A 14,152-nucleotide genomic window follows, 5' to 3' on the forward strand; every position below is an offset into this window, starting at 1 on the left:
CCCTCTTCGCTCCAGCCTGGCTGGAGTCTGGGATCAGTGTGTCAGCGGAGTACTAGCTCTGGAATGCGAAGAATGCGTCAGGCTGCTGTTGACAGGAGTCGCTCACCTTGTTTTTCTCCCTCCTCCCAACAGCTCGGACTCTGAAGGTAACTTTGACACACCTGAGGCGGAAACTCCAGTTCCATCTCCAGTGCGCGAGCCCTACGACCCGCCCCCGGGGCCGCAGGAGCCCCAAGCTCACGGTGAGTACATATTTGCATGGCTCGCTCACCATCCCTGCGCTGTATTTTAATTTATTTGGTTGTGCTGCAGGTGTCCGCTGTGCTCTGAGGCTTGTCGACCTCTGGTTACATCACCAGAGAACAATAGCTGTATATTTCAATGGTTGTTAGTTTTTCTTTTTTCATTCTAGGCATAACTCTCCTCCGAGTTCCACGTAGGGGTGCCTCTGTTTTAATCATTACTTACTTTTAAAATAGTACGCCCTGCCCTACAAACAGCACACTTCCCATGCTAGTTGTTATTCCTTTCCTTTTATTACGACCCACCCACTATGTAAGGGGGATAAACTTTCCCCTATCATCCTATAATATTTAATCTCCCATCTCCATCATGAAGACTGAGAGCATGAGGGAGTGAATAAAGTAAAGGGACGAAGAATGCAGAATTGGAGAAATGAATGTGTCTGGCAAATAATCGAGGGTTTGCCTACTCACCTGCTCTCCAAGTGCCATTCCTTTTGCAGAACTACCAAAGCAAATCAACTTCTTTGCAACCCTGTCACAAACAAAATACTAAACAAAACCAGGAGACAATGCAAACACATTCTTTATTATGACGGGAAAACAACTCCTGTTAATAGTTGGACTTTCATACTGATTATTATTCTGTGGCCACAATTGATGCTCCGTTCTGCCCATGAGCCGCCATTCCTCTGGTGGAGTGAGCCTGAACAGTCCCAGCTAGTGATTTCCCTGCCTGAGACTAGGCCAGCATAATTACCACTTTTATCCACCTGCTAAGTGATGACACAAATGCTATGAAGTCTTTCTTGGGTAGGCCAAAATTAACAATAAAAAAACTTCTGAAATGTGCAGGGTAATAGGTGTTCATATTAATCAACTCAAGTCTCCACGTCAAACTAGAGGTAAAAAGCGGAGTTAGGCACTGAAATCTGAACTCGTGTCGCTGAGGTAGCCCACAGACTTTCACAGTAGAACATTTTCCCATGGATATGTTGTGATGGCTTCATCAAGTGAGGCAGCAAGAAAGGGAGCTCGGTATGTTGATGCTTCAGATGCAGAGATAGAAATGTATTCAGTAGACCTCAGCTACCATTATTGGAAAGATAACACAGATCGTTTATGCTGAGCTTTATCTGTACTGAGCAGGTTTCAGGTCTAAATTCTACTAGGATAACCCAATTTGGATCAACCAATTGGACTGATGTGTTTGTTACAGAGATGCAGGAGTAACCTGCAAATTACAGGTTCTTGATTTTGTACATTACACAAATTGAGTTTTCACTGACTCAGATATCCATTCAGTAGACATGTTCTATTTCTTGCTTCTCTTGAAGAGAGGATTTATTCATTCACAGGGTGTTTTATAGCACCGACCAGGCCTGAAGGACTTGGGAGAACTGCACAATTGCAATACACAGAAAACGGGTGGACTGAAAAAACATCTTTCTAGATAGCCATGTGCCCATATAATAACATTAAAGGCAAATGCAAGAAAGTTGTTCTTGCAAGTAAAGGATCATTGGCATGGTAAAGTTAGGGAGACTGGTCCTTGCAATAGCAGAGGAGCACATGGTATAAACTTGTTAGATATGTACAACATTTAACTTGTAATAATATACTGAAATGAGCCAGGATCGCTTGGCAAGTAAAGATTGGTGGCAGGTCATTCCATATGCAGGTGATTGTAAACCACCATTGAAGAAAATTTGTCACTGTTGTGCATACATTACTTAGAATAAGTCACAATTGGCAAATATAGTGTCTGAGTATTTACATGCTATATTGAATTTGGAAATAGTGAGCAGCACATTAGAAAGGCAGGGTTAGTGTATGAATCACATGGTCAAATACGGGCATAACTTGGTGATATTACGGGTAGGCAAGAATCTTTTGAGTTCATGTTTGAAGGAGAGCTTTCCTTAAGGGTTGAGAGTGCCATAGTTTCTGGGCCTCCCTGGAGAAAGTGCTAGCCAGTATTTTGTGTGTTCGTTTAGGGACTTCTAGAATGAAGCACTTTTGCTGGTAGAAGCGCAACCTTACTCAGAAATATTTGTGTGTAGATTAACTGCTTCTAAGCAGGGCTACTGGAATTATGGGATTCCCAGGCGATTTCTGCATAATTAAGGAATGTCTCATTTGCCACATAGGCCATTATCTGCTACGTAATCTACAGATTATGACCAAATCAATTTTGCTTCTATCTCATACGGATCAAAAGTTAGTAAAAATGTTGACATGTTTCAGCGCAATGGAAGGCCCTTTTCTAAGATTGACTAGGTCACCATGTCACTTTTTTGTATTTGGATGTTTAAACTAGTACTAACTGGGTGAAACCTTTGCACAGACAGTGCTAACTTGTGTAAAAATGCCAAAATGAGGAAGTAATACCATCTAAAAAATGTTCTATGTTGCTCTGCATAATTTGTGCTTTCTTGCTTCATAATTTAGTCAACCCTACCGCATAATTCATCCTTCTCCTGCCGCATTATTCCAGTGGCCCTGCTCATAGGTAATTTAGGCGAGCTTGTAAGAGTACTGTGGTTCCAGTGAAGCCGTTTGAGCTCTTTTAGCACTGGATTTATGTGGCATTTCCTCCAGATGTCCACCACAAGAGGCACTGAGCTTGGAGTGTTGTTTTTAGGGTGCAAGCCTGGCTTTAGTAAAGGCCAGTCAGAAGGTCATTGCCATAGAATAATATGTTAAACATCAGAGCTTGAACAACATGTCTAAAGTTCTGATTGTTATCAAAGGTTTTAACTTTCTTGATATCCTCAGTTTGACCTGTGCAAGTTTGACCTATGTTTAATGTATTCATTCTGGTGGAGTCTCTTGTCTGCGCTGAATCAAAGAGGTTTAGCACGCAGCACAACTTCCAACAATGTCTTTTATCATCGTTCAGCAATTTCTTCTCACTTGTTGTTCTTTAAACATTTTATTCACATTTAATTAGACAGTATTTTTCTTTTCAAAGAGTTTAAGTAGGTATCCCTTCTTCGTGTCTCTCTAAGTAAGCATTGTGGCTGTTTCCCACGCACTGACAATGTGCTTAGTTGCTCGATATGCAGCTGGTATAGGGTGCGGCTGAATGACATTAAATACAGCGATAACAGAAACATTCCTTTTCTTCGCTTCTCTGCAGTGAGAGACCGATCTAGGGTTGTGGGTCGAGACGTGGTGGGTGGGGCCCAGACCAGTTGGACCCGCCCACTTAGTCTTACTAATGAGGAAGTTGCACTTTTTGTCCTTCTGAAACTTTCATTAATACTCTGTATTCAGCTGTAATGTGAAGCTTCAGGGCTCTGCGGCCTAGCATCTCCCCAGTTTCCCGGGCAGCCTGTGAAAGGAGAGACCCTTCTCGTACTGCGGCACTAATTCCCTTCAGCGCAGGCCGAGGCTGGCAGAAGTGTCCCGTGCAGAGGGATATGGGGAAGTACAATCATATTAAAGGAATGCGCTGTTTTTCCAGACTTCTCCTCAAACGTTGCCACCGACAATCCAACCCGCCCCCCCCCCCCCCCCCCCACTCCGTGCGTCAGTGAGCATGGTCTGGGACTACCGGCCACCCCCCTCCTTACTACACAAAATGCATTACTTAATTCAACAAGTCAAGACATGGGTCTTTGGAAGTCAGGGGGACAGGGCCCCCCTGGCCGTATTTATTAAAATATGAAATAAAATGAAAATTTTAATAAAATAAACATTTTGACAATTATTAAATGCACATTTCAGAACATTAGATTTGACATCCAATTTGCCATTGTATGATGGGCTAACCTTAACAAATATCTAGTACAGCGTGTTTCCTAACCTAATCTAAACATCCTGAAAATTAAATGCATTCTAATAATTAAGTCGGACGGCAAGGTCGCTAACCGGTGTCAGATCCTTTACAGCTACGCTCTCACGTTCGAGATGGCGCATGCGCAACCCAGGGCACGTTTCACCCCGTGCGCTCTGAACTCCATTAAACCATAACAGGAGGGCCCACACTTGCGCACCTTGATGACGTCATAGTGTCTGTGAGGGGTGGCTACCAGCCTGAGGAAAGCGTGGACTCCCTCCCCCGCACCCTTCTAAGTAATGGATATCATATCCTGCCCCTGAAGTTCTGGGAGAGACCAATCCCTCCCGACGGGCGGCCCTTTCGTGAATGGGCCCGCCCCCCCCTAAGGACCTTAAAATGCTGCTCACCGATTATGACCTTACCGCCAAACCCACATAATAAATACGACATTGCTATCTAAGAGGGAAAAAAGGCCTAAGGAGAAAATTAGTTAAAAACCACAGCAAAGCACAACACATCTACATATGTACATTTTCCTGTAAACGGGAAAAAAGCTTAAGGAAAGAATTAGTTAAAAAACCACAGCAAAGCACAAAGCATATACATATGCACATTTCACCTGTAACGGGGAAAAAAGGCCTAAGGCAGCAAGCATTCCTTTCCTATGATCCTGGACATCGCTAGACAGTATACCTACCATTGTCTTTACCCCAATTCCGCTAACCAAAGGGATGGAGGGTGGGGAAAATTAAACAGCCCCACGGTGGGGCGAGGAGCGAGCCTGGGGAGCGCGGGCACAAAGAGGCCGCTACCCGCACTCCCCAGGCTCTTAACCCCTTTGCGGTCGCGGCCCCGCCCCCTCGGCCCGGAAGTGCACAACTACTTCCGGGGCGAGGGGGCGGGGGCAAGCCACCACGAAGGGAACGGGATATGGGAGGGGCCGGGCCCCGCCATGCGTGCGTGGGGGCCGATTGGCCCCCCCTTTTCTCATGGTCTGGGACTACCGGCCACCCCCCTCCTTACTACACAAAATGCATTACTTAATTCAACAAGTCAAGACATGGGTCTTTGGAAGTCAGGGGGACAGGGCCCCCCTGGCCGTATTTATTAAAATATGAAATAAAATGAAAATTTTAATAAAATAAACATTTTGACAATTATTAAATGCACATTTCAGAACATTAGATTTGACATCCAATTTGCCATTGTATGATGGGCTAACCTTAACAAATATCTAGTACAGCGTGTTTCCTAACCTAATCTAAACATCCTGAAAATTAAATGCATTCTAATAATTAAGTCGGACGGCAAGGTCGCTAACCGGTGTCAGATCCTTTACAGCTACGCTCTCACGTTCGAGATGGCGCATGCGCAACCCAGGGCACGTTTCACCCCGTGCGCTCTGAACTCCATTAAACCATAACAGGAGGGCCCACACTTGCGCACCTTGATGACGTCATAGTGTCTGTGAGGGGTGGCTACCAGCCTGAGGAAAGCGTGGACTCCCTCCCCCGCACCCTTCTAAGTAATGGATATCATATCCTGCCCCTGAAGTTCTGGGAGAGACCAATCCCTCCCGACGGGCGGCCCTTTCGTGAATGGGCCCGCCCCCCCCTAAGGACCTTAAAATGCTGCTCACCGATTATGACCTTACCGCCACAGGCCAGCATAGTTGACCGACTATCTGGCCCCCCCCCGCACCTACCTATAGAAAGGTCATAACCTACCTCCAAAGACCTCAACCCATGCCAGGATATTCCTTATGAAAAGGGCATTCCCCGCCTCTGTTAAATGGACCCCCGTCCCACAGGTAGAGTGCTCCCCCCAGATGCACCCATGAGGTATGGTCTGTAAGACCGGAGTTCTGAGTAACTTGTCCAGCTTGTTGTTGACCTTCTTTACCGAGGGATTCAACGCGCTAACTGAGTCCCCCCCTCTCCACTGCATTCTCGGTATCAGCTGTGACCATACAATCACGCTCCCCGGTAACCGCTTTGCCAGCCACCCTGCTGCTGATATAATCTCTCACCCATGCCAAGATATTCCTTATGAGAAGGGCATTTCCCGCCTCTGTTAAATGGACCCCGTCCCACAGGTAGAAGTGCTCCCCCCAGATGCACCCATGAGGTATGGTCTGTAAGACCGGAGTTCTGAATAACTTGTCCAGCTTGTTGTTGACCCTCTTTACTGAGTGATTCAACGCGGAGTCCCCCCCCCTCCACTGCATTCTCGGTATCAGCTGTGACCATACAATCACGCTCCCCGGTAACCGCTTTGCCAGCCACCCTGCTGCTGATATAATCTCTTCCAGGAGGACCCTTCTACCCAGACCTGCCAGATCATTCCCCCCTGGATGAAGGATCACCGCCGAAGGAGGTGCAGTATGTCTTCTTAGTAAATCCGACATGTAATCCCTGAACTGACTGAGGCGAAGCCCCCCCCCTGCCGTGGAAGGAGACCGTGCACCCCCCACTCTCCGCCCTCCGTCTACCCGATCCTGCAAGAAATAGGATTAGCGTGTTTCACATATGAATGTCCTACTACCCACACTACCACTGTCTTCTTTATGTCCTCCTGGCAATTCCGTGATGCTGATGAGTTGATGTGATGATCCATGGGTAGTTTCCGTCCTGCGTCGCAGGCCCGAGAAACAAAACAATCAACCATGTGCAGGCACCTCCTGCGCCCTTGCTCGCTCAGCCCTCACACTTGCGTTGTTGCTTGCCATTCTCTACCTGACGTACGCATCCCTTGGGCTGTCCACCTGTTGCCGCCGTTGTGGTGTGGAGCACTTCACGGATGTCCACCATGGGCCCGGCCATACATAAATGGAAAAGATAAACACAAACCATCAGTGTTTCTGGCGATAACTGCCGTACACGTGCTTGTCTTACATTGCCATCACATGCTAAGTTTTAGATAAAATTAGCGCCCGATGCATACTCATTAACACTTCCAACTGTAAGTGTTCCGTGAGGGTGCCTGGTAGTATGACCTTCATGAAAGCCTAGACATGTAGTCCACCGTAAATGCAATAGCCCATTAATGATTACTTCAGGACAATGCACAGTGTGAAATGCCGTGCAATAGCGCTGTACGATGGGTAGGGTTCCTGGCTTCCTAACTACAGCTGCCCCACCAGTGTCTGCATTCATTGTCCTCAGATGCTAAGCCCTAGCTGGCATTAACCCCGTATGTAAGTGCATGGGGTCCACCGTGAATCCAATAGTGTCCACGTGACTCCTTAAGGACGTTAGACAGTGTGAAGTGCAGTGCCACGGCACCTTCCTTGTTACTAAAATTCAGCTGTAGACCAGGACATCTCCTCCTATTCCTGGTTTTCCGCCCACGTCTTTATGTAATAGAACTAAGATTGAAAGGGACAGTCTGTTTGCCATTACCGCATCAAAGTCTTTAAGCATAGGATCAGCACCGCCCTAACCCTGCTAGGCTGTAAAATTGGCCTCCTATCATCACATTCATTGTTACTAAAAGAAAATTGTGCTGCAGACGAGGACATCGCCGCTTAATCCTGGTTTTCCACCCACATCCTTATGATAGGATCTATGTGTGAAAAAAGGACAGTCTGTTTGACAGTGCAGCTTCCAAGTCCCCAGACCTATGTGATGCCACAACTAGGCTCCTGGACACTTTTTGAGGTGTGACATCCGGGGCCAGGGTGCGTAGTAAGATCAGGGCCCCCCAGCAATTGGTCATTAACGTTGGGAAATTCCAAGCTTGCTGAGACTATCGGATCGGTTGATGTCATTGACCTTAGTACTAACATGAGATGACCTGTGCGATAAAGGCTTTTCTTTTGCGTGGGTTAAATAAGTTCACTGACTAATTATTTGCCTCTAACCTCATAAAGGGACTAACTGGATGTGCTCAGAACCAACACATGTATGTTGTACACTCCTGGTGTGGCCCTCCTTTCATTTATTCATTCCTGAGATTAAGATTGTTAAAACAAGCAGCTTTACATTCCTCCAAGATTTAGCCTGAAGGCTTCCCTCCACAGCTACCACTAGGATAGCTTTCAAATACAGTTGTTATCTAATACCACCGAACAATTCGCGGTAGAAACATAAAATTGAGGTAACTCCCCCCCCCCCCCCCCAAGGATAAAACTTCTCATTTTTGTCTTTCGCCGACGGTATCATTGATAATTCACAGATTTCCACAATCAGCGCTGCTTGTGGTTCCTAGGAATGATTGCGCACCGCGCAATACAGTCAGTCATTCACAGTAATGGCTGAAATAGATCCTGCAGAGGCCAGGCTTCTGGGGGCATCACTGGTCGATGCCACCAGTCTCTCCCGTATAAGGACCACGCTACCCTACCTCAAAGTATCAATGTAAAAACACGAAAATTAAATATTCAAATTCCTTTGTATGGCTTTCTGCCCTGAGTTGTAACAGAACGTGGTTGACGTCTGTGCTTAGCACAGTTGCCGCGCAACCTGGAAAACTGGCCAGCACACTATCAAGCCCTACACTTAGATACCTGTTTGCTCGCAAGGAGGACCCCAGAAAGCGGGCATTAGCATATAGGAGTTATCATGGTTCTTTACTATCAACTCAGTAGATACCAATGATAATCATTCTAGAGTGCAAGCACCAAAGCGCTTCTTCTGCAAGTGGCACGCTACACCGGAACCCTAAGGAATTGGAGGAGATCTAGTATAGAGAGATAAGACCGTAATTTGGGGGGGTGGACATGCGAGTTTGATATCTGGATTGGGATAGAGCATGGGTAAAAGAGGGAAGGGTTCCCGTTCAGTCCCAAACACATGACCGCAAGTGGAGCCAGTAGACTCATTTCCCCCGGTTAAATGGGTTGTTTGACAAAGCTCTGTGCAAGCCCTCGTGTTCTTGTGTCTATGAAGCATACTTTCACAACAGTTTCTGGAATGCATAGAACTTTGATGAGAATACAATAAAAAGATTCCGCACAGCCATGCTGACTTGGACATCATGTGTTCAATGAAACAATATTTAAAGGTTATCATGGTGCATAGCCAGCTTGTAAATGCTAAAATTCAAACAAAACCAAACATGCCGGTCTCCAACTCATCTAGGGCACCCATTGACATTTATGCTGTGCTACGTCAGTTTTAGAAAGTGCATAGAATAACAAGTTTTGAATCTATCATGACTAATGATGAGGAAAAAGGGGGCACAGCCCTGCTCCAAGTGAGGCACGAACTCACAATCTCGGCATTGCTCATTGCAGGTACTGCTATATAAGCGCAGCGCGCTGACCGGTTACGCCACTGGAGCTCGTTGTTGATAACTTGCCACTTTCTAACCATCATAATAAAGTATTATCCTATTGATTAAATAAAATAACAGACCGGAACCAGACTTCAGGCGCAAGTCTTAGCTTAACAGATAGTTCCTTGGGTGTAAACCCTTCATGAAGAGACTCCGTGGTGAACAACCGTCTGTGATTAGGTTCACTGCTACAGGTAAACGGACGTATATATTTCATCCGATGTAGGACAGAACCGAAACAACTTGTGGTGCAACCCACACACCAATACGTCGTTCCTTATATTGTGAGCGGTTGAAACCGTGTGGGCGTAGCAAGCCCATGGCGCTCATGGCGAACGTAATCACATCTACAAACATGCTTGAAATTGTGGGCTGATATAAAAGTACATGTATATCATAACCATCACGTAATCTAGAACCCTGGTCTCCCACACCAAAGTCGGCAGTCTTGGCTGCCGTCCCATCTCCCCGCCCTATGTCTACCTCTTTGCCTACTGCGTCTGTTCTGCCTTTCTCTGTGCCCGTTAGAGTGTCTTGGTGTACCTGGCTAGCAGAGATAGATTAGTTGTAGTGCTGACAGAAAAGACGTGCACCTGAAACAGGCTCTGTGGAGTACCATCACTCATGGAAATAGACCGTAAAGCAAGTATGCAACATAATGACAGCATAATGTGCACTCATCTAAAACAGCACAAAAACGTGGATGAATTACAGATGAGTGGGTCAATGAAGGGTCAAATTTTATGGGGTAATTAATATTATCGTTTACTTATGTATTGTGCGAAAGGACAATTGAGAATTCCTTAGGGTACATTAAGGGTGTTGCCTATATATAACCCACTACCCCAGAGACAAACAAAGTCGGGAAGTGAATCAATCAGGCTAGCAGCATATACCTTCTCAGCACTGCAACATATCCACATTTTTGAGCTTTTAAACCAAGAAATGTGGCCTGCGGCGATCACAGTGCATGTTACAGCATGCTATATCCTGATTTCCGCTAAGCATGAATAAAGAAGGCTGAAAATTATCTTTGAAAGCTCACAAATGAAAAGTGCTTTTCTTGTGATGCTGGCTAAGTTTATAAGTACAGGTACCGACATTTCATTTATGTTCATACTGTGCCGAAAAATTAACATTAGTTTGTCAGCAGGAAGGCGCAAAAGCTTCCTCATTTCTACTAAAGTAGTGCTCGCTCTGTACAGCAGCATTATCAACTAGTGCCATCTGGGGTTTTTACAAATATTTTTGAAAATTACATTTAGGCATCATATATCGAGAAACAATCTTGTTTTCCAGCAGCCACCAAGAACATCCGGACTCCAAAGTCCATTACAGCGGCTACATCGCTCGCTAGCCTTCCCTGCCCCTCAGATGCGCCCCGGGGATCAGTCCCCAGAGATTATTAGTGTTAGTGTGAAAGCGGTAAAGCACCCGACGAGTCACCGAGCTGACTGGACATTTTACTTTTAAAATTGAAAACGCATACATTTTTTGCACAATCTGCCCTTGAAAGTATGTCCCTTACGGGGATTGAACCCGTGATCATAGCATTGGCAGCCTCATACTGCAAACAACTGAGCCACCATTACGCCATCCCAGTTAAAGCTCTAGGACATCGTGTCGGTTCCCTCGCATCCCATACGTTACGCACACATAATTATGGCGAAAATCACACCCCTCCGTGCACCATAGCGCGGGATTACTCACACTCTGTCCCCGTCGTCTCGCCTGCCGTTCAGCCTGCTCGCCACCTAGAAAACCGTGATGCGCGGCCGCCCGACTCTCCTGCTGCCCCGAGGAGCACGCTGGTCCGGTTTTCGGCGCGTCCTTCGGTGCTCTCCCGGTCCGACCTCTTGAAAGGCTACGAATTCACTTCGGGATTGTGCACGCCTTAGCTGCCAGTCTGTATATTCTGCAGAGGGAGAGTAAAAGAAAATTAAACAGCCCTTGGCCCCCCCCCGACCGCAGCTCGAAAACGACCACGGCAGCTCTCAGCAGCAAGTCCCGGCAACCTGTAGGGAAAGAAAAGAGAAAATTAAACAGCCCCACGGTGGGGCGAGGAGCGAGCCTGGGGAGCGCGGGCACAAAGAGGCCGCTACCCGCACTCCCCAGGCTCTTAACCCCTTTGCGGTCGCGGCCCCGCCCCCTCGGCCCGGAAGTGCACAACTACTTCCGGGGCGAGGGGGCGGGGGCAAGCCACCACGAAGGGAACGGGATATGGGAGGGGCCGGGCCCCGCCATGCGTGCGTGGGGGCCGATTGGCCCCCCCTTTTCTGGAGGACGTTTGCACAGCTGCCCCATCCGTTTGTAGCACCTACAGGATGTAGTTGAACGCCTTGTGAGAGAGCTTTTTTAAGCCCTGGGGAAAGAAAACGCGGAAACTGCGCCTCCCAGCCCCCACCCTCTGTTATGGTTGCCTTTTGGATTTTGCAGAAATACGGTCATTGTTATGTGGGTCAGTGCAGGGCTTGCCCTCTGTCGCTGGTTGTTTGCCTTTGCTTCTGTCACAGCTGTTAAGTGCCTGCATGGGTCGTGTTTGTGTGATATCTTTCACCGTTATCAGCGGGGGGAATGACGGAGGAGCAGAAACAGCTTGGAGATGTTGATGGCTGGGATAAGCATGAGAGATAGCTCTGCTGGTCAGAAGGCCAGCTGGCATATCACTTTCCCAACAGGGTTTTTTATCCCACAAGCCACAATAATGTGGGTAAGTCTAGTGTCTGAGCAACACTAGAATGTGCAGTCATTTCCCGGAATAGTCGAGGCTCCTAAATTTACATTGTAGGCCTCTACTCAGCAGAGGTCGCAGTTAGTATGAAGACCGAGGAGCCGGTTCTATTTATTGAGGAAGGGGTGCAGAGAGGGGCAGCGTGGAGTACTTATTGTCATCAGATTCTACGATTAGGAGGAAAAAAAAATAGTGTATTCTACGCTACAATTCTCGAATGCAAATACAGCACTCAATAAATCGTCATTAACTCTGACATGAATCCATGTAATACTTTCCAAAAATTAAGCTCCCCTCAGTATTCACTATTAATTAGACTAAGTATGGAAAAGATGACTTTGCAAGAAAGAATGATTGATGTTTAATAGTGTATATATTCTCTGACCCTGCTCCCAGGCAGGTTGCTCCCCACGCTGCTGCACGGCTCTGCCTGCATTGTTTTTGCCTAATCTTGGATTTTTCCCCTGTGCCTAACTTGCTTTCTTGCCCAGACTTGTTTTTATTCCCCTGTGCCTGTACTTGCTTTCTTGCCCAGACTTGTTGTTATTCCCCTGTGCCTGTACTTGCTTTCTTGCCCAGACTTGTTTTTATTCGCCAGTACTTGCTTTCTTGCCCAGACTTGTTTTTATTCCCCTGTGCCTAACTTGCTTTCTTGCCCAGACTTGTTTTTATTCCCATGTGCCTGTACTTGCTTTCTTGCCCGGACTTGTTTTTATTCCTCTGTGCCTGTACTTGTTTTCTTGCCTAAACGTATTTTTAGGGCTCGGGCCTAGCGTACACTGCGCATGCAGTGTCGCGCAGCAAGAGTCCTTTTCCCGGCGTTTTGAAAATGGACCTGGAAATTCCACGCAACTCGTGCGTATTATTTCCAAGGTCCATTTTCATTTGTAAATTGATACAAGGGTCTCAAGGCGCTTGTATGAATACCACTGTGGAACCCCTCCTGGCTTTCCCTGTGAGGCGTCCACTCCTGGGAACCCCCAAGGTGGAGACAAGGCATCCTTAGCGTTGTGGGGGCCGTTGTGGAGATTAAGCAAGCTATTGCCCAGAGTTGTAGAGTGGGACTCCATGATTGGAATAGGCACTGAGACGAGAATTATCAGGTCCGTGGAATTTTTGAGCCCAAGACCCGCCGAGGCAGGGAATTGAACCCTGGTCCCGGGCTAGACCTCTGCATCAGGGTCTGCCGCTCTAATCATTGAGCCACACTTCTCCTTTGTGTGCATGCTGTTTTTGAACAGAACACGCAATAGCCCATAGACGGTCGCTTAGCTCCGCCTATGGCCTATTGGTGTCTGTTACGCGCACCAGAGGCCATATGTTTTGAATTATCGCGGTTTGACAGCAGCGATAATTCAAAACATATGCCCACGGAGGCGCTCGCGCGCGCACCACTCGTGAGCTTTTTTTTTGTAGTTTGCGATTGATTTAAATCGCTTTCCTTTCTCGCAGATTCGTCTTGAGCTAATTGCTACTCTCTGAACTGCAGAAGTATTAAGGATAAACGAGCAGCTAATGATGCACTTAGCGCTGAATGCTGCAACATTGAAGAACTCTTGTGGTTTCTATGGTTTCCAGAAGATGCGTTTCCAGTAATTGTCTCGAGCGAAGGCAGAGTGCCTATGTCAAAATTACATTTTCTGTTTTTTCGAGAATTGATTTCGCTTCAAGTACTCCATCACCAACGAATATGTTCTAAAAAGCAACTTTTTAATCGGTTTAATTCAGTTGCGTACGTTTGTGAAAAGACTCTTGTGGTTAACCCGCTCTGGGCTCGCAGACATTTCTTAGGAGCAGGGGCGTGTTTCTTCCGATATTTGAGCCAAAAGTGAGGTGGGCGAGAAATGCAGAGGCACGATGTTCTGTGATGTTCTGCTGCGGGTGCAGTTTTTGTCCATGGCCGGAGGGGTGTTCCCGGCAGACCCGCTGTGCCAGAGCAGAGGTGCTAGGAACCCCACCAGCATCTGTTGGACACCCCCTTTCTCACAGGTCCTGTCTCAGCCATATACAGCGCCATCCTGGCCCCTCCCTCAGTGCCTACTTCTAGCCTGATGCTGACCTTGGCACTTAAACTGGCTGCCCCTTCTCCGTTCCCGCCTCCACCGCTGTCAATGC

The 14,152-nt window shown here is 47.0% G+C and overlaps 1 protein-coding gene across 5 annotated transcripts in view; it reads left to right on the forward strand.

The window, feature by feature from the left end:
* The window catches only part of TACC1 (transforming acidic coiled-coil containing protein 1), a 622,141-nt gene that overhangs the window by 249,231 nt on the left and 358,758 nt on the right, over positions 1 to 14,152 (forward strand). For all 5 annotated transcript variants that reach the window (XM_086943657.1, XM_086943659.1, XM_086943655.1 and 2 more), the window contains exon 2: positions 133 to 242. In XM_086943657.1, the coding sequence (XP_086799783.1) occupies positions 133 to 242 (110 nt within the window). The remainder of the gene's footprint in view (positions 1 to 132; positions 243 to 14,152) is intronic.

Source organism: Lissotriton vulgaris, chromosome 11 (genome assembly GCF_964263255.1).
Source record: "Lissotriton vulgaris chromosome 11, aLisVul1.2, whole genome shotgun sequence".
NCBI classification, from domain to species: domain Eukaryota; kingdom Metazoa; phylum Chordata; class Amphibia; order Caudata; family Salamandridae; genus Lissotriton; species Lissotriton vulgaris.